The sequence below is a fragment of the Pan paniscus genome, chromosome 21, assembly GCF_029289425.2.
Source record: "Pan paniscus chromosome 21, NHGRI_mPanPan1-v2.0_pri, whole genome shotgun sequence".
NCBI lineage: Eukaryota > Metazoa > Chordata > Mammalia > Primates > Hominidae > Pan > Pan paniscus.
Window position 1 is genome coordinate 38,266,671 of NC_073270.2, and position 20,646 is coordinate 38,287,316.

A 20,646-nucleotide genomic window follows, 5' to 3' on the forward strand; every position below is an offset into this window, starting at 1 on the left:
CTGCGACCCTCTAGCCTCCCTCGCCCCACTCCCACCTCACCTAGCCCCAGCCACTCAACCGCTGGTCCGTCGGGGAAACCCGTCACGCCTTTCTCCCCTCACCTCACTATGCCTCTGCCTGGTTTTCCTTCTCCATCGCCCTCTCGCCTCTCGCCACAGAATCTGAGCGTTCCTTCTAAAACCCCAACGTGACCTTAGCTCCCTCCACGTGAGAACCCTCCTGTGAGCTCCCTGCTGTGCCTGATGCGATGGGCTCTTCAGATCTCTCTCCTCCATCTGGCCCCAACCAATCTTGCCAGCTCACCCCCTCAGGACCCCACTGTGGTTCTCAAGCTGACTTGGCCATTTACTCATCTCCACTCCATCTAGAATGTTCTTCCAAACATGCTTCTCTAAGAAAATTGGCCCTGGGATCCGTCGTACAACGCCCACGCTGACCCCGCCAAAACCAGTCCCACCCCCCGGAATGAGCTTCCCTATGCTCTGCTCTTGCTGAAAAGTTCTTTTTGGACTTCAAGGTCCAGGTGAAATGTCACTTTCCCGAGGACTTCTCAGGCCCTGTCCGGTGGGAGGGTGGGTCTGCGCCCTGGGGCTGCTCACGGCCTCTGTGTAGAACTAGGCAGTTCTCAGAACTCGGCTCTGAGACATCTGCTGAACCACCCTGCCCAGTGGGGAGCCCCTTAAGGGCAGGGGCTCATCTGGGTCCTGGGGACACAGCAGCAAAAAAAACACAGATGCAGTCTGCCCTGCTAGTGCTCATGGCCTTGGAGAAGACAGATCCTAAGCACAGAAAGTAGTGAAATACATATAATGTCAGGGAGTGATAAGGGCCACAGAGGAAAAATCAAGTAGAAAAGAGAGATGGGAGATGGTCCAAGGGATCTAAGGTGGTCCTCACTGGGTGATCAAGGAGGCCCTCTCTGAGCAGGTGACATTTGACCAAAGACCTGAAGAGGGAGAAGAGCTGGCCATGCAGAGATGAAGAAAGAGTATTCCAAGCTAGGGGAAGGCCAGTGCAAGGGGCCTGGGGCAGGACTGTATTTGGCATGTTTGGAGAATAGCAAACAGGCCAGTGTGGCTGAGGCCAAATGAACGAGGCGAGAGGGAATTGAGAGCAGCAGGCAGCCAGGGCCAGATCGCGCAGGGCTCTGCAGGCTACTGGGAAGGCATTGGCTCTTGCTTTGAGTGAGACAGGAGTCTTGGAGGGTTCTGGACAGAGGAGGGAGAGAACCTGACTTGGGGTTTCCAAGGTTTCCTCTGGCTGTTTGTGGGAAGAAGGGGTTATGTGGGCAGGGAACAGGATAGACACAGGGGGCCCCAAGGGGAGGCAGCCACCTCTCCAGGCTTGGACCAGGCTGGAGGCAGTGGAGGCCATGAGACATGGTAGAATTTGAGATGTGCTTTGAAGGTAGAACCAACAGGATTTGCAAATGGGTTGGATTGGGAGGGAGAGGAGGTCAGAGAAAGGGGTCGGAAGTGACTCTCAGGTGTGTCCGAGGAAGGGGAAGGCTGCAGCTGCTGTACAGGAAGGGCAGCGAGGAAGTGAATAAATGAATGACCTGGGCTTGGGAACCAGTGGCTCACACTCAGCTCTGGAGCTCATTGGGACCTTGAGTGAGTTCCCTCCACTCTGCCTTAGTTTCCCCATCTGCAGGGGAGGAGCTCCATGTCCAGGGTGGCCAAGAGGACTAGTGCTCCGGGGTCCACAACCATGTGGGTGAGAGGATGGGCCCAGCCTCCCACCTGCTCTGCCGTCTCCCCACTCCCCACGACTCCCGTCTGCTGGCCCAGCAGCCCGCCCAGGCCAGGCCTGCAGCTGCAGTTGAAATCGGAGGGGAAGAGCATGGACGAGAGGCAGCAGGGGCATCTGTCTCCCACAAGGCTGGGTCTGGCCAGGTGGGAGGGCAGCCTTGAGGTCTAGAAAGCTTACGTGGGGTGCCCTCACTAAAGGCGAGAGGGCACCATGGGCCAGGGGTGGGTGGAGAGCTAGGGCACCCCTGCTGCCTTCACTCCCGGGGGTCCTCCCGTGCCCCTGCCTCCAGGCTCTGGGGTTTGGAGGGTCAGACAGAGCCCTGGAGCTCCAGCCCAGCTGTGTGTTCACTGTGGGCCTTGAGGAGGTTCCCTGGCCTGTCTGGTACCAAGTTCTCATCTACTTCACAGAACCCAGGGGAGATTAAATGGAATAATGTATCTGGCACATGGTAGGGGCTTGAAAAATTGGGAGATGGGCTCAGACCCCTGCCGGAGGGAGGCAGTTATTACGCCAGCCATTATGTGTTCTCCTTACAAATCCAGACCCCAGGAACTCAGGTTCCCAGCCAGGGGGCCAGGCGGGGGTGGGGTCCATACGGAGAAGGCAGGGGCCGGGTGGGGGTCGGGTCCATACAGGAGAAGGGCGAGAGGCTTGTCCCTCTTCTCAGCAGGTGCCTGCCAGGCCTTGGGAAAGCCCTCCAGCGCCCTTCCTTGACCTCTGGGATCTGACACCTGGGAAGAATTCAGAGGCAGGGAGATCACTGGAGCCTTCTGTATGTCATAACTAAACATAATGAGGCTCACTGCAGGTCAGGAACCAGTCAGGGCAGCAAGAGACCCTGAGTCTGCAAGTTCCCAGCTCTGGGGGCTCATGCCACATCTCCATCCCTCACCAAGACTTCTGGTGCCAGGTGCAGTGCCCACTGCCTGTAAGCCCAACTACTTGGGAGGCTGAGGCAGGAGGATCACTTGAGCTCAGGAGTTTAAGACCAGCCTGGGCAACAAAGCGATAATCTGTCTCAAAAAAAAGAAAAGAAAAAGCCTTCTCTGTTCAATTCAATGCAACATTTCTCAGGCCCCTGATAGTACTGGAGACACAGAAATGACTCAGATACAACCTCTAGGGAACTCATAGTTGCTGCCTACCTACTCTATGCCAGGGACTTGGCTGGGTGCCTCGTCTCCACTGTACCATTTAATATTCACAACATCCTTCATCACCATTCCCATTTTCCAGATGAGGAATACTGAGGCTCAGTGAGATCACATAGCAGCTAACATTTCCTAAGATTTGCTACATTTGGGGGCCCTACATGCATGAAAGCATTAATTTTCCACATCACTCCTAGAAGAGGAATATGATTACAGTTCCATTTTACTGATGAGAAAATTAAGGCCATGGGAGGCGGAGGTTGCAGTAAGCCAATATTGCGTCAAAAAAGAAAGAGAGAAAGGAAGGAAGGAGGGAGGGAGGGAGGGAGGGAGGGAAGGAAGGAAAATTAAGGCCAAACTGATAAAAGGGCAGAGATGGGATTTGAACCCAGGGTCCTGTAGCATTAAAGCCCAGGCCCTTTACCTGTTCTCTACATCAAAGTGGACTCAAGAGTTCTTGTTCTAATAAGCCACTGGCCCTGGTGGGTGCTGTCACCAACTTCCAGCTGCTTCTTTACCTGCTTTGGGGCCCATGGGCCTAGCCTCGTTCTCTGTTTTTTTTGAGACAGAGTCTCCCTCTGTCACCCAGGCTGGAGTGCAGTGGCATGATCACAGCTCACTGCAGCCTCTAACTCCTGAGCTGAAGTGATCCTCCTGCCTCAGCCTTCTGAGTAGCTGGGACTACAGGTGCGTGCCACCATGCCTGAGTTTTTTAAAATTTTGTATACAGACGGGGTCTCACCATGTCCCCAGGCTGGTAGGCCTGGCTTTGACATGAGTGAGCAAGGTGGCCTCAAGCACATTCCTTAGCCACCATCCTCAAATGACAGCAGAGCCTTTTCCAGTTTGCCAAGAAGTGGAGTTTTAGAGCCCATTTTCCAGAAAAGGAAACTAAGACTGAGAGAGGCCAGGCAGGCTACTTGCCCATGGTCATGTGGCAATTAAACAGTTGAGTTAGGACCCCATAGGCCCTGGCCCCCTCACTTCAAGTTCAGAGCCTTTTCTCCCAGGACCCTCCCGCCCTATGCTTGGCTTTGGGCTTTGTTATAGGACCATAGCAAGAGGCGGGTAGGGGGTGGCAGTGGGAAGCTGGAACAAGGAGATGCCTTGGCTGCAGTCATGGGGACGGGGGTATGGCACCACCTCTTATGGCCACCACTTGGCTTCAGCCAGCTGCTGAGACTCCAGGGATGGCAGGGGCCAGGGCAGCAGCTCAGGTGACTTGGTGATGATGGAGGACATCCCAACAGCACCACACTGGCAGACAGACAGGGTGAGTCCAATCCAGATCTCACATGAGTGCAAGCACACGCAGTCACACCCGCAGCTGCCAAGGCCCACAGCCCAGGTGCTCACAAAGATGCCGACAAACACGCAGAGGAGCCTCTCCACCTGTGCCCTGCACACACTCCACGCACACACACACAAGCATTTCCAGCCTGCACATAGATAGGAACAGCACACTCACACCCACACAGTTGCACTTTTACATACACACACGCACGCACATGCGTGTTCTAGCCCGTGAGCACACACATGTGCAGGATTCAGTCGCACAACCTCTGAGCTAAGATCTGGCTTGAAGAAGCCCAGGTATGCCTGAGGCCCTCCACCTTGGTCCCCAGACACCCCCAGCCACAGGCTCCCCACCCCCCAATCCTCCCAGCAGCATTTCTGAGGTCCCAGATGGGCCTTCCAGCCTCCCAGACGTGCAGGGACGACAAAGCAGCCTGCAGGGGCCATAAAGGAGAGGGTTTTCCTGCCAGCTCCTACCCAGGGAAGAAGGGTGCACGGTGTCCCCACCCCTCAGCAGACAGTGACCCAGGACTTAGAGGGGAGGCCCCAGGAAGGCAGAGCCTGACCTGTCTGCATCACCCTGGCACTGAAATGCAGCCTCCCAGAATTACCCAGGACCATGCCACCCAAATCACAACGTGTAACTGACAAAAACGCACGCTCTGCCACTCACAAAAAATGCAAATGGAGCCTGTGCCAGGCATCACTGTCAACCTTCTTCCAAAAGCCCCCCCAGGACCCAGGACAACAGAGGCATCCTCCCTCCTCCCCACCCCACACCCATCTTCATGAGCCCTAGGAAAGCCCACAGACTTTATGCTGTGCCAGTCCTGCCTCAGGCAGCAGCCTGTGAATACAGACATCTTGACCAGAGGGATGCTTTGAAACTAATTCAGACTAAAGTGTAATGGACTGAAAGCTTGACATGAAGGACCTATGCTTTCAAACTGGATCAGGTTGCAAGACCCTTCAAAGTCAGAATGGAGATGTATGCAAGGCCCTGGCATTGGTGTGGACTAGGGGAAATTCTGAACCTCCCTAAGCCTCAGTTTACTCATGTGAAGGTAGCAGTAATCACAGCACTGGCCTCTAGGCTGCTGTGAGAATTCCACAAGCTGATGTGTATCAGCGCCTCAGCCCAGTGACAGGCACACAGTAGGTGACCCCCGAAACAGCCGCTATACTGATAATTCAGAGAAAACCAGGAAATATTGAGGGACTCAACCAAAGGTCACAGCACATATTACGCGGTGCTAAGTCAGAGGCCATTTCCCGCCCAGACCAGCGGCCGCAGGTGCCAAAGGTTTACACAAAAGCTCTGGGGAGAAAGACTTAGGCCTGAAAATGCTTTCCACTAAATGAACGTTGTTGCAAACTGGGAAAAGACCACCATTAGTCAATTTGGGTAGTGGAACACCTGGGGTCCAGCTTGCAAAAGCCTGGTTTTGAGAGTGGAGTTTGGCAATCTCGAAGTTTCCCTTGGGGAATGGGGCTCTAATGGTGGGATTCCTGGCATGTGGCAGGTCCACGGAGAAGCTACAGCGGTGCACAGAGAACCCTGTTCCAGTCCTGGCTCTCAATAAATGGAAACTTCCTCTCTCTAGGCCTCAGTTTTCCCATCTGGAAGATGGTACAGTTGGGCTGAGAACCTCTATCTCTCCACGGAGACTTGGGGCTGTCTGATCCTATGAACTGACAGACAGCCCAGGGCCCCACCTCAGCCGTAACCTGTGGCCCTCGCAGGCTCTGGGGACGGCTCCACTCGCTCCACTCAGAGAGGCCAGAGGAAAAGGAAAGGGGTTGTTTTACTTTGTGGCCAATGCCGGAACGGAATTGGAGGGTCTTGTCTCCAAGGGGTTTGCTTCCCCCGCTTGGCAGCCCACAGGCCTGGAGCAGGCCAAACGTAAGAAATAATAAATCCTCACCAGGCTTCACCCAGCCAGGAGGCCCCCAGCTGGCTCTTGTCATAAAGAGATCTTATCCCCACCAGCACCCCTAGCTGCCCGTGGAGGACTCCGCCCTCCTCTCCTCCATACCCTGCTTCCACCTTCTACTTCCTGTGACAACCTGCAAACTGGAGGCCAACTTGCCTCTCCCCCACGCCCAGGCTTCTCCTCGACCCCCGCCCTGCCCCACCCCCACTTGGGCCCCAGCTGCAGGAGGCCCTGTGGAGTGTAATTCCCCTCGCCCTCTCTCTGCCCTGGGCCCGTCCGGACAGATTAAGCCTTTGTCACACACACCCAGAAAAGCTCAGGGCCAGATGGGACAGGACAAGTGGTGTCAGATCATCGACCCGAGGCTGGCTGGGACTAGGAGAGGGCCCCGACCACAGCACCGCATATGGCTGTGGGAGGAGGAAGGGAGGCCCAGGGTGGGGGCAGCCAGAGAGCAATGGGGAAGAGAGGTGACACACCATGGCCACCCTGGGGACAGAGGCTATATGGGGCCTGTCTGCTGGATGACCCAACTCCCACCTCCCTTCTTCCTTGGAATCTTTCTACCTGCTCTCTCTTGAAGCCCCCATGGGCTTCTTTATCCTGTCCTCAGCTATGCCCACCACCCCCGACAGCTGGGTGACCTGGGAGCAGGCACACAGCCCCACCCACCCGAGCACCCCAGTGCCCGCACAAGGACTGTGGGTACTAAACAAATGCTTTTGACAAAGGTTTATGGCCCAATGACCTTCACAAAAACCCACCGAGGACCAAACTACAGGCTCTCTCCCAAATGACACCAGGGGTGAGGGGGTGTGTGTGCATGCGTGTGTGTGTGTGTGTGTGTGTGTGTGTGTGTGTAGGCCAGGGATCGTAGGAGACGTCTTTGCACCTTTCAAAGGAGGTCCCATTCAGCCCCTCCCAGGAAGAGGCCAATGGCTGCCCCAGAATTCCCAGCAGGATTTGTTCCTCTTGGATCAGTGAAAAGGAAAATGGAAATATAAAAATAATAACTGGGCCCCAGGAAAGAACTTGGAGATGGGGGTGGCATCTCCTGCCTGGCTCTGGCTGGCTGGGCGAGTGGCAGGTAACTAACGGGCTCTCTGGGGACGGGCTGTCGAGGGAGGGCACGTCTGTTGTGTTTGTGGATCTCCTGGCAGCCTGGACTGGGAGGCCTGGGTCCCCTTTCTCTGCCTCCCAGGCAGGTGGTCCCTTGGGGAGGGCTCATTATTGGTCTGAGAGCCAGGGTGGAGACTGGGGACGGTCGCGCTGCCAGGGGCAGACAGAGCGGGTCAGCGTGGGTCTCAAGGAGCATCTGAAGCCAGCAGCTGGGCCGGCAGGACCTGGGGTCCAGGCCCAGCACCCAGTTTCTGCATGTGGCCTGGATAGGGGGAGGGGGTGCTCAGCCTCTACAGCTGTGTGGATGAAGAGTGGACGACTGCTCCGGATGCCCACTCCCTAGGGAGAAGTCGAGCCACACAGAAAGCCAGTGAGCCAGCTGCCAGGTCTGGGGGGGTCACCCCCCAACTCCAGGAGAGGGTGGACTCAGGGCTCCTGCCTCAGACTAAGAAGGTTGGGCCAAGGCTTCCAGCTCTTCAGGGAGGTGTAACCAGGATGGGGGGGTGGGGTGGGGCACCGACCCGGGAAGCGCTGATGGCAGAGGGCAGTGACCTAGGTAGGGTAGGGGGCAGGACCCAGCCAACCATCTCGTGGGTCACTGACCTCAGAAAAACCGCACTCCGGCGGGGGGCAGTGACCCAAGATGGGAGAACCGAGGAGGGGACCGACCTGGCAGGGTGGGGAGGGCTGACCCATACTCCCCATCTGGGAAAGTGGGCACTGATTTGGGCTGGGGGAGGGGTCCTGGACTCGATCGGGGGAGGGGACAATGACCCAGACTCGCCGGGTTTGAGCGAGAGTGCTGATTTAGGCTGGGGGGGTCCCAGCCTTGCGCGGGCTGGGTCACTGCCCCAGCTTCACCCTCGGGGAACCCGGTCCCGGCGCGCCCCTCTGCCCGGCCCCGGCGCGCCCCTCTGCCCGGCCCCCTGTTCCCGGTCCGGCCGGAGGCGGCAGCGGCGCAGATGGGCTGCTGGCGGCCGCAGCGCGGTTATCAGCGCTCCTCGCAGATGGGCCGCCCGCCCTCCGCGCTCGCGACTCCCACTCCCCGCGGCCTGCAGCCCCGTCCCCTGGGCGCGGGGGGAGGCGCCTCCGGATCTGCTCCCCGGCTCCCGCCTCCCTCCCTCGCGGCCCCCTCACCCCGCGGGCCCGGCCCGGGCGGCCGCGGAGGGGGAGGGGGAGGGGACAAGTGCACTTTTCGTAACGACCGAATCAATTGTGTGTGAAGAGCCCGCTCCGGCCGGGGACGGGGCTGAGCGCGGGGCGGGCGGGCCGGCCGGGGGAGGAGCGCGGAGGGGGGAGCGGGGGAGCGGGGGAGCGGGGGAGGGAGGGAGGCCGGCGCGGGGCGGCCCGGCTCTCGCGCTCCGGCCGGGGAGGGAGCAAGGAGGGCGGGGGGAGGCCGGCGCGGCCCGACCGGGCCGGGGGCGGAACGCACTACTGGAGGGTCTCGGCGACGGAAAGTTCAAAGCTCAGCAGAGCCCCGGGAGCGGCCGCCCCCCCCCCAGCCCCCACCCTCTGCAGAACAATGAGGTCCCGGCGGGGGAGCCGCGGGGCCCGCGCCGCACGCCCTCTCCAGGGCGCCCCGGGCCAGAGGGGACGCCCCCGCCCGGCCGCCCGCCTCCTCCCTTTAGGCGGCTGCGGTTCCCCGCCCCCTCCCCCACGCCACCCCGCCCGGACCGGGCCGGCCCGGGGGACGGGGGAGGGGAGGGGATGGATAGGTCAGGCCGCCCCCGTCCCAGGGAAGGGGGAACGAGGGGCCCGGGGGGCTGAGGGGGCGCCCCACCCACCCGCGGGAGGCTGCTCCTGCGCCAGGCTGCGGCTCCGGCCGCCCCTCCCCGGGCCAGCCCCGGGTGGGGTCGGGGCGACAGTGCCCGGGCGGGCCCCCTCCCCTGGCGCTGGGAGGCCCGGCGGACTCCCCGTCCCGCGGCTGCCCCTGCCTCCCTCCCCCCCAACCCCGCGGCACCACCCTCCGCGCGCGCACACACACACACACACACACACACACACACCGCCCAGCCGGCCCGGGGGCGGGAGCGCGAGGCGCCCGGGACAGGCAGCCCCGGGGCGGGCGGGGGGAGGCTCGGGCTCCAGAGCAGCCGCCTGCTGGCGGGGGGAGGGGACAAGAGGACGGAACATGCTGGGGTGAGCAGCCCGGGACAGCCTGCCCGGCACGGCCACGGCCCGGGCAGCGGCGCGGAGGGGGGCAGGGACGCCCCGAACCCGGAGCGCTGCCCAGGCGAGCCGGGGAGGGCCGGTGAGCAGGGACGCGTGCGCCTCCGGCGGGCCCGACACACGGACAACCTCAGGGACACACGTTCGGACACACATCCACACCCCCGCCCCGCCCCCGCCCGCTTGCCCCAAGCCCCGCGGCGGGACCCGCCCGCGGCCGCCGCGCGCGCACTCACCGAGCCCGTCTTGACCGGCACATACACCACTTGGCCCATCTTGGGTTCCCGGCCGCTGCCCAGGCGGAAGCCCTTGGAGCGCACCCAGAACTGGAACTTGCCTTTCTCGCCGGCTGCGGGGCCGCTGCCCGCGCCAGTCCCGCCGCCGCCCTGCAGGACCTCGGCGATCCGCTGGTATTTGCTGCGTGTCACCGTCTTGGTTTTGGCCGAGTCGCCGTAGGTGCGCAAGCACCAGTCCCGGAACTGGCGGCCCAGCTCCGAGTCCCCGGGGCTGCGCTCGCGCTCCCAGCCCCCGCGCAGCAGCAGCGTCGGCTTCGGCATCCTCCCGCCGCGCCCGGCGCCCTCGGGGGCGGGCCGGCCGCCGGGCCGCCCGGTGCCGGGACTGGGCTGGGCTGGGCTGGACCGGGCCGGGACGCGCCGCGGCCGCGGCTGTCCCGCGGTGTGGCTCCGGCGAGGCTGCTGGATGGGTGCGGGCGGCGGCCGGACGCGCGGGGCTGCGGCGCGCTCTGTCCTGCTCGGGCGGCGGCGGCGGCGTTGGCGGCGGCGGCTCCGGCTCGCCTCCTGCTCCGCCTCCTCCTCCCCCCGGCCGGGATGCAGGAGCGATGGAGGCAGCTCCGGGCCCGGAGGTGCAGAGGGGGCGGGCCGCCCCGCGGGCGGCCGGGGGAGGCGGGAGGCGGGGAGCGGCCCCGAGCCCTGGGAGCGAGACCGAGCCTGGGCGCGGGCGGCAGCAGTGGCTGTCAGCTTGCGCGGCTCATCCTGCTCTTGCTCAGGCTCCCGCTGCCGCGGCTCTTCCTCCTCCTCCTCCTCCTCCTCCCGCGCCCGCCTCCACCACGCCGCGGGATCCCACCTGTTAGAGCGGCGCAGCCTTCGCCGCCGCCCGCCCCCCCCCTTCCTCCTGCGCCCGCCCGCCGGGCCCAGCCCCCGCCCGGCCCGGCCCCTGGGGGCGCGGGGGCAGCCGCGCCCGCAGCCGCCGGGAGGGCAGGAACCACAGGCGCGCAGTGCCCAGCCCAGGAACCGCGTTCCGTCTGGCCGGGCCGGGCCCGGAGCTTCGCAGGCCCCGCTCCTCCCGGACGCGGCGGTCCCGCGGGGAGTAGGGCGCAGACCCCAGCCCAGACGCCGGCCTCCCGGCCGCCCCGCCCCACTTAGCCAGGCCGGGAAGGTGTAGGGCAGGCTCCCCCTCCCTCGCTCCCGCAAGTGGCTTGACCTCTCCCGTGAGCCGAAGCCAGAAGAGCAGTGTTCCCCTGGGGGAACCCCACATCGCCGCCCTTCGGGGCCCCCAAACTTCCTCTCCTTTTGCCTCACCCTGAATTCCCCGAAGTTTGGCCAGCTTTGCCTCTGCTTGCCTGCCCCACTGCTCTGGGACAGGCCCAGGCCCCCTGGGAAGTCGCCTGTGGCCTCAGCCCAATCCCACCTCCGCTTCAGAAAACTCTCAACACATTCACAAACTCATCCTGAGACACCCTGCCTTCCCGAGTGCGCGCCTGACCTAGAATCTCTTGCTGAGTAAACTCAGGTAGCCCCACCGCCCCCTTCCTACCTGGGCAGATCTGACCTTGGGTAGAGCTAGCTGGTCCCCTCCCCCTTAATGAAATTACCAACATAAATAAAGGCACAGGCCAATTCCCCAGGATTTCTGTGCCCCTACCCCCAACTTCCTTAACGGGTCATGAGGAATTGCTGCACTTCTCTCCCAGCTGTCCCCTGGGGTCCACCCCATGTCCCCATGACACTCCTGCAGGCAAGTCAACATCCAAGTCCTGAGGCCCAGACTTTGGCTAGTGCAGGACCGTTTCCTGCGTAGGAACTACTGTCTACTCCCATCCCAAAGTCCCCCACCCCAGGACCTACTACGTGCCATGTCCTGGCAACTCTGAGAGGCAGAGGGAATGGCTCCATTTTACAGATGAAGACCTGGGCCTTGGAGAGGTGGCCTGACCTGCTCAAGGTCATGCAGGAAGGAGGGGTGGGTTTCAGCTCATGTGCATCTGGCTGCTGCTGCCATATCACACACAAACTCTTCCCCTTTCACCGCGCTCGGAGAGAGCCCCACGCTGTGTATACCTGGCTCACTTCCCCCAGTAGACAGGGAGCTCCAGATGCTCAGGGCCATATCTGACCCATCCTCATATGCACAGGCCCTAGCACAACACCTGGCACACAGTAGGTGCCAGTAAATGCTGAAAGAACCCTAGAGGTCTCCCAAGTCCCAACCTCTCTCTGCATTTCACATGGGAGATTATTTTTAGATAATTTACATTTCATGTTACTTTATATACACCAACAACTCCACAGTCATTTTTCCTCTTTATCTTCCCAAGAGCTCTTTTTGGATCTATGCTGGTATGCATGCCCGTTTTTAAGAGGTGACCACTCAGAGCAGGGAAGGCACTACCCAAAGGCCAGCCCCAGGGGCGCAGGGGCTTCTGTGATTAAGAAGCTCAGACCCTGACTTTTTCCATGTGTCCCTTGACGGTTATCCTTCCAGCAGACTCTTCCTGAGAGCAGAGATGCTCTAGCCTGGCAATAGTAATGATAACTGTGGCAAATATGCCCTGTGCCTGGGTGGTGGGGTCCTTGTGTGAGCCCTGGTCTCTCTGTCCAGTTCCAGGACCCACTTCAATAACCACTAAGCCGGACCACCTCTCCACCCAGTCTGGGACTTTGCCTGCCTTTCAGAAGCTAAAAACCTGGTTGTCAATCTTGGGCTGAGTTCTGGCACGGCAGAATGTATAGTATAATGAAAAGAACATGGGCTTCGGGTAGAGTCAGATTTGGAAGTGAATCCTGATGATTATTTGGCGTGGCATTCTTCATGCTCACAGGTCCCACTTGGCTACTTCACAATGGAATGAAGCCATCATTCCACCCTTTGCTGGGTAACCTCAGGCAGGTCACTGAGCCCCTACTTCATCATCTGTATAGCGGGACAGGATGTCACAGATGTAGAGATTCAACAGGATGAGAGTGCCTGACCTGTGACGGGTGCCCAGTAAGTGCCATTTTCTCCCTCATGGGGCCTCGAAGTATTCAAGGAGGAAGACAGGCATTGTTGACGCTTTTTGTGCTTCATTCATTCAACAAACATTTGTTTAGCAGCCATTGTGCAGCAGGGGCTTGGGATACGGTCATGGGATCCCCAAGGTCCCCGCCCTACGGGAGTGCACCAATGGGTATGGAAGATGGCTATTGAACAAACCAGCTATTGATCACAACAGCCCGGGGAATGGGCCACGAAGGAAAGAGAGAGCTGTGATAGCAAATAATGCGTAGAAGGGGCTGCTTTTCTTAGGGGGATCAGGGAAGGCCCCTCTAAGGAGGTAGCATCTGAGCAGTGACTTAAATGACAGGTGCCAAGGCATGCTGTTCCTGCATTCCAGGAAGAGGGAAGAGCAAGGGCAAAAGCCCCAAGGTGGAAGGAGATTGGCATTTTCTAGAAGCTGGAAGGTGTCCAGTGTGGTGAGACTGAAGTGAGGGAGGAGGGGTTGGAGGGCAGGAGTCTTGAAGACCCTGGGAAATACTTTGGATGGCATTCCAGCTGCTATGGGAGCTACTGGCGAGTTTTAAACGAGCAGGACTGTGGGGTAGAGAAGAAGTGAGGAGAGGAGGGCAGCTGCAGGGGTCCAGAGGTCTGTGGTCTTGGAGGTCAGAGGCCTGGAGGTATCCCTACTGTGTGACAGCTCACTGCACCAGGCACGTCCCAGCCTCTTACCCCAAGGGCTCCTGGGAGAGTGGAACAGCCAAGGAGTGAGAACAGCCTACTGCGGCCCATCCCCACTTTTGCAGAAACCGACCCTGGGTCTTCAGCCTATCCGTGTCACTGGGGTCCTTTAGGAGGGGCATGCTGGGTGGGGTGTGGGGTAAGTCTCCCACAATGCCCAACTCCTGGGGGGATGCAATCACGGTCCCAGGGGGCAGCTGCTCTTTTTTGATTTCCATTCCAGACACCTGCCAAAGGACAAAGTAGGCTGCCCCATGAATCAAAGGCCAGGAGATCCTCTGCATTTTTAAAAATTTTGAGACAGGGTCTCGCTCTGTCTCCCAGGCTGAGTGCTGTGGTGCAATTGCTGCTCACTGGAGTCTCTACTTCCCAGGCTCAAGTGATCTTCCCACCTCAGCCTCCTCAGTAGCTGGGACCACAGGCATGCACCACCACACCCAGCTATTTTTTTTTTAATTATTTTTTGTAGAGACAGAGTCTCTCTTTGTTGCCCAGGCTGGACTCAAACTCCTGGGCTCAAGTGATTCTCCCGCCTTGGACTCCCAAAGTGCTGGGATTACAGGCATGAGCCACCATGCCCGGCCTCTGGATTTTTTTTTTTTTTTCACACTTAGTCCAGGTGTCCAAGGGAGACTGGAGTTGAAGCACAGGGAGTCCAAGCCCCCAGGGCTCACGTCCACTCTGAATACAGATAGTAACGTAATGGGTCACAAGAGTTGGTGATGAAGGGTTCTCAGAGTATACAGTCCAAACCCTGCCTCTGATAGATGGGTAAACTGAGTCCCACAGGAGCAAAGAGGCTCAGGGCCGCAGGACAGAACCGGGTACCTGGCCTTTGCCTGATTTGGCCCAGATCACCTGCCTTTCACTGAGCTCTGACCCTGGGCCCAGATGAGCGGGGATGCCTGCAACTCGACAGTGAGGTGGCCCTGACTGTGCCACAGGAAGTTCCAGGCCTGGGGTGGGGCAGAGTGACTCAGGCTCCCACAGAGGCCTGTCCACGCAAGGGCCAGGAAGAGCAGAGAGGCCCCAGAGCCTTGGGGAGAGGTAGTTTCCACCACTGGGTGCTGGTGCCCCTTCTATCAAGGGCTTGTGCCACCACCTGCCATCCCCCTATTCTATAGCATCCCCCTGCAGTCTGCCAGCCATGCTGAGCCGCTGCTGTACGCCCACCTCTCTAGAAAGGCCTCCTGACCTCTCAGGTTGGGTCAGGGGCTTTCTCTGGTCACTCATAGAGCCTTGGGCTTTCCCCCTCCCAGCTCTGACCACAGCATTTCACGATGGCCTCATTACCTGTGTCGACCAGTGCCCAGCACAGGAGCTAAGGCTTAATCGTTATTGAATAAATGGATAAATAAGCAACCAACAAACCAAATGAATGAATGAATGAATGAATGAGCTTATCCTCAAAAAGCAGGTGCTAGACTGAAGTCTACAGCATTTTCCACCATGCTACTGTGCTTCCTCCATAATCAATCCATCCATCAGCATTTATTGTGCTTCTCCTAACAGGCTCTGCTGTTGAGTGACTGAGTCCCTTAATCTCTCTAAGCCTCGGTGTTCAATGCCGATAAAATGGGAATATTAATAATTATCCCTAACTCACAGGGCTGTCGTGAGAATAAGCACTCAACAAATGCTAGCTCCTATTGTCATTATGCCCATCCATCATTCAGACGTTTATTTGGGCATCTTCTGTATGTCAGCCACCACGCTTGGTGTTTGGAATACAGTAATGAACAAGAGGGACCTGACCCATGAAGCTCAGGGACTAGCTGACTTTCAAAAGATCATGACAGGCCAGGCACAGTGGCTCACCCCTGTAATCCCAGCACTTTGGGAGACCAAGGTGGGTGGATTGCTTGAGCCCAGGAATTCAAGACCAGCCTGGACAAAATGTCCAAACCCCGTGTCTACAAAAAAGTACAAAAAAATTAGCCAGTGGTGGTGGTGTGCACCTGTAGTCCCAGCTACTTGGGAGGCTGAGGTGGAAGGATTGCCTGAGCCCTGGAGGTAGAGGCTACAGTGAGCTATGATTGTGCCACTGCACTCCAGCCTGGGAGACAAAGTGAGACTGTCTCAAAAAAGAAAAAAAAATCATAACAAATGGGTTTAGAATTAAAAACAAAAAGTTGCCCTGAGGCTGGGTGTGGTGGCTCACGCCTGTAATCCCAACATTTTGAGAGGCCAAGGTGGGCAGATCACCTGAGGTCAGGAGTTCGAGACCAGCCTGGCCCATATGGTGAACCCCCCCGCCCCACTAAAAATACAAAAATTAGCCAGGTGTGGTTGTGGGCACCGGTAATCCCAGCTACTCCGCAGGCTGAGGCAGGAGAATTGCTTGAACCCAGCGGGCAGAGGTTGCAGTGATCCAAGATCATACCACTTCACTCCAGCCTGGGCAACAGAGTGAGACTCTGTCTCAGAAAAAAAGGTTGCCATGAGAACACATGGCAGGGGAGCGGGGCGCCCAGATCAGCACCTTCGAGAAGTCCCACTCTAAGTGCCCTAAGGGTCCTTTGGACCAGAAGATGGAGCACTGGGCAAAGTGGAGGGGAGGAGAAAAGTGTCTCTACTCCTACAGTGGCCCGCGCCACACTGCCTGTGGAATTATGACTGAGTGGGAAAAAATTCTGTCCACCTTGCAGAGTTTGAGACCCGCTCAAGTCCAGCATCCCCTTTTTTCCAGAAACTAAAGCATAAAGAGATAAGAGAACTAATTTGTCGAGGGATTTCATTCAAATGTCACCTCCCCTGAGGAGCCTTCCTTGACTGCCCTTCTTAAAAGTCCCCCAGTGGCCCTCCATTCCCGTTCCTTACTTGATTCATCCTCAGAGACTCAGTGCCACCTTCCTTTATAATACATATGTACTTGTTTCCTGTCTCTGTTCATCTCACCTACTGGAATGTACATTCCTAGAGGGCAGAGCTCTGTCCTGTTCACTGCAGTATCTCCAACATCCAGAACAATACCTGACACATAGTAGGTGTCCCATATGTGTTTACTGAATAAATGAATGAATGAAAATCCCTGAGAGAGAGAGAGAGAGAGAGTGTGTGTGTGTGTGTGTGTGTGTGTGTGTGTGTGTGTGTGTGTGTGTGTATTTTGACTATACACTGCAATGAGATCCAGGAAGATTTCTGCTGAATTGGAGAGGCAGGGGCCTTTTTTGCTTAAATTCATTTTGTCTTTGGCAAGTCACTTCCCTTCATTAAGCCTCGGTTTCCTCATCTGTAAAACGGAGCTAGTGCCTGCTTTGCAGAACCTTTGTGAAGCGTCAATCAAATACGGTGCAAAGTGCCTAGGTGGGGCCTGGCACACAGTAGGTGGGCAACTCTGTCGTTTTGATGGAGCCCTTGTTGGGGGAGGCCTGTGAAGGGGGATCCCAGGGCCTGAGCCTCTCTGCAGGACACAAAGGAAGCTGACACTGGATCTGTCCCGTCACCTGAACTCACCAGTAATTTATTGATGCTGGATGCTGGCACCCAGCAGCCTGCTGGGTCAGTCTCAGGGAGCAGGTGTAGGGCCCTCGGGCCTACCCCAGCCTCACCCAGGCAGGGAGGGGAGGGGAGCCTGGGTCTGCCCAGCCCAGGAAAATTGATAGGTCAGCCCTTACAAGTCAGTCCCCTTCTGTGTGCCAGGCAGTGCGGGCAGAAAAAAAACAAGTGTGGTTCCTGCCTGGCCTGAGCTCATAGAGGGTTGAAGTGGACATATTTCAAATAACCAAAATGGTGAGAGCTGCATGAGGGCCTACTATGTGCCAAGAACTTCGTACCTATAACCACATTTAAGCCTCATACAGGGCTTAAATGTGCTGAGGTCGCACAGCTAGTGGTGGGGCAAGAGGAGGGTTTGCACCCAGATTTGCCTGGCTCTAAAGCCAGGGCACATTACTGCCATCCCGCCCCACTCAGGCTGGCTGGGCCAATGGGCATTTAAAAAAAAAAAAAAACGGGCCTGGCACAGTGGCTCACACCTGTAATCCCAGCACTTTGGGAGGCTGAGGTGGGTGGATCATTTCAGGTCAGGAGTTAAGACCAGCCTGGCCAACATGGTGAAACCCCATCTCTACTAAAAATACAAAAATTAGCCAGGTGTGGTGGTGCACGCCTGTAATCCCAGCTACTCGGGAGGCTGAGGCAGGAGAATCGCTTGAGCCTGGGAAACGGAGGTTGCAGCGAGCTGAGATCATGCCATTGCACTCCAGTCTTGTCTCAAAAAAAAAGAAAAAAGAAAAAAAAACACTAAAAAAAAAGCTCTTGGCTGGGCACCGTGGCTCATACCTATAATCTCATGGCTTTGGGAGGCCAAGGTAGGAGGATTACTTTAGGCCAGGAGCTTGAGACCAGCCTGGGCAACATAGTGAGACCCCGTCTCTACAAAAAATTTTAAAAATTAGTGGGGTGTGGTGGTGTGCACCTGTAGTTCCAGCTACTCAAGAGGCGGAGGCAGGAAGATTGCTTGAGCCCAGGAGTTGGAGGCTGCAGTGAGCTATGATTGTCAGAAATCTGGTCACAATCATAGTGGTCAGGGGGGCGTGGAGTGCTTTCAGTGGCCACTGCATTCCAGCCTGGGTGACAGAATGAGATCCCATCTCAAAAATAAATAAATAATAAATAAAAATAAAAAGGAAGAGCTCTGGGAGTTGAAAACTGAGAGTAGGCGCTTTCCATGGGAGGCTTCCTTAAGGCTGAGACCTTTAACCGGCCTTCAGCAGGTAGATGGAGATACCAAAGGGTGAGTGCGTTTTAGGCCAGAGAAGCAGCCGAGTGGAGGTCTGGAGGGAAAAGGGAGCGATCTGTTTGCACTGTGGTGGGCACGCCCACCTGAGAGAGCACCAGGGCCCAGCAGTGGGCATGCTGGGGCTTTGAATGCTTGGCTAAGCCTTGGGCCTCCCTGGTGGGACATGGGGAGCCATGGGAGGCTGCTGAGCAATGAAGCCACTGTTTCCCCCTGACCTATATATTGTAAGAGGCCTGCTAGTCAGGCCAGAGTGTGCTTGGCCTTCGAGAACCTCTAACATCTAGCTTCAGCCTCACCTCCCTCTACCAGCTCTCTGGACCTGGCATGTCACAGGCAGCCAAACACTTACGGCTCATTCTCACCTCTTCACCTCTGTTCTCTTGGCCCCTTCTCCTGCAATACCCACTCTGTCTACCCAGACCCTACCTAATTGCTCAGGTCTTCCTTCCAGGCCATTTCCTCCATGAAGCCTGCCCTGACCACACCAGCCCTGAGTTACATGCCTCAGCCTCAGAACCGCTGGGGGCCTGGGCTGGGAAAGTGCCCATCCTCCTCTCAAGTCCGCGGCACTCGCCATCCACCAAGAAGGGCTGCTGCTTTTACCTGCATAGCAGCTTTCTTCTCCTGGTAACAGCATCTTGAAATCCCTTTGAGAAACCTCCTCCTTCATATTCAGAGCATGTTGCTGGAGCCATACTGACCTGACCACTGAAAGCATTGAATGACTAGGCCACTGAAAACATCCCATGCCCCAACCACCGTGATTGTGACCAGATTTCTGAGAACACCGGCCGGGTGCGGTGGCTCACGCCTGTAATCCCAGCACTTTGGGAGGCTGAGGCAGGCGGATCACCTGAGGTCAGGAGTTCGAGACCAGCCTGGCCAATATGGCAAAACCCCGTCTCTACTAAAATACAAAAATTAGCCGGGTGTGGTGGAGCATGCCTGTAATCCCAGCTACTCGGGAGGCTGAGGCAGGCGAATCACTTGAACCTGGGAGGCAGAGGTTGCAGTGAGCCAAGATCACGCCATTGTACTCCAGGCTGGGTGACAGAGCGAGACTCCATCTCAAAAAAAAAAGATTTCTGACAACACCCTTTGAGCCCCTGGATTCAACCACACCTAAAGGCCCTTTTCTTCTTCACTTAGGTCTCTCAGTGCTGGATTTCCTGCAACCCCATGAGCCCTGACGGATGTACCGTTTGTTCAGTGCAGTCAGACCCCCTCTGGTCTGGCCCAGATGGCTGTACCAGCCTCCTCTCTGCACTCCTGGCCTCTAGGTTTTCCCTTCTGGTACACCAGAATAAAGTTCAAACTCCTTGGTGTGGCATTCAAGGCCTTTCACTATCTTGTTCCAGCCTCTACTTCTCTCTGTGCCAACCACACCGAACCTTCCATTCCCCTGAACAGCAAGACTACATTCAGACTTGTTCGGATGCTCCTTGACTTACAATGTGGTTAAATCCTGATAAACCCATTGTAAGTTGAAAATATCATTGTAAGTCAGTCAAAAGTGCATTTTTTGTTTGTTTGTTCAGTTGGTTGGTTTTGTTTGTTTTGTTTTGTTTTTTGAGATAGGGTCTCACTCTGTTGCCCAGGCTGAAGTGCAGTGGTGAGATCACGGCTCACTACAGCCTCCACCTCCTGAGCTCAAGTGATACTCCTGCCTCAGCCTCCCAAGTAGCTGTGACCACAGGTGTGCGCCATCATGCCTGGCTAATTTTTGTATTTTTTGTAGAGATAGGGTTTTGCCATGTTGCCCAGGCTGGTCTCAAATTCCTGGGCCCAAGCGATCCACCCACATTGGCCTCCCAAAGTGCTGTGATTACAAGTGTGAGCCACAGCACCCAGCAAAAATACGCTTTTAACTTACCGCATTTCCAACTTATTCTAACAGTGGGTTTACCTGGACGTAATTCCTTTGTAGTCAAGGAGTATGCTGAATGCATATCACTTTGGCACCATCGTAAAGTCGAAAAATTGTGAGTTGATCCCTTGTTAAGTTGGGGATCACCTGTATATGCTGTTCCCTTCAATCACTGGGACTGCCCTTCCCCACCAATTCTCTTCCTGAAAAACTCCTACTCATCCTTCAAGATCCCATTTGATTGTCACTCCGTCTGCCATGCTTCCCTTGACCCCTAGGCAGGGTAAGATATCTGTTCTCTCCTGGCACCTCAAGCTCCCTGGCTGGTCTCCTTCATGCAGTGACCACCTGATGTGGTTATTCTCTTCCACCTGGCTACCTTCTTCCCTGACAAGGAGCTACTCAAAGACAGGGTCATGTCTTGTTCATTTTTCATCTCCCAAAGGGCCTATTAATAAATAGTTTTCAACTGACTGACTTACTGACAGGGCACTCAATCCAAGTTCATATTCCTGAAATCCTTGCAAACCATTAGGTAACTATTTTTGCTGGTCACCTTTTCCAGTTAACCACTCACTGGGTTTTCTTTACTGCAGGACTTCTCAGAGGCATTCACGTGCTAATAATAGCACTTCAACCCTCCCTGAAAGGGAGAGAAT

At 57.1% G+C, this 20,646-nt stretch overlaps 1 protein-coding gene across 2 annotated transcripts in view; it reads right to left on the reverse strand.

The window, feature by feature from the left end:
* Nucleotides 1-10,422, reverse strand: part of NOL4L (nucleolar protein 4 like) — a 142,487-nt gene extending 132,065 nt beyond the window's left edge. Inside the window, exon 1 of one of the 2 annotated variants that reach the window (XM_057300783.1) lies at nucleotides 9,659-10,422. In XM_057300783.1, the coding sequence (XP_057156766.1) occupies nucleotides 9,659-9,979 (321 nt within the window). In that variant the 5' untranslated portion in view covers nucleotides 9,980-10,422. The remainder of the gene's footprint in view (nucleotides 1-9,658) is intronic. The other variant, XM_034947541.2, reaches the window with a different exon arrangement.
* Nucleotides 10,423-20,646: the final 10,224 nt, after the last annotated feature.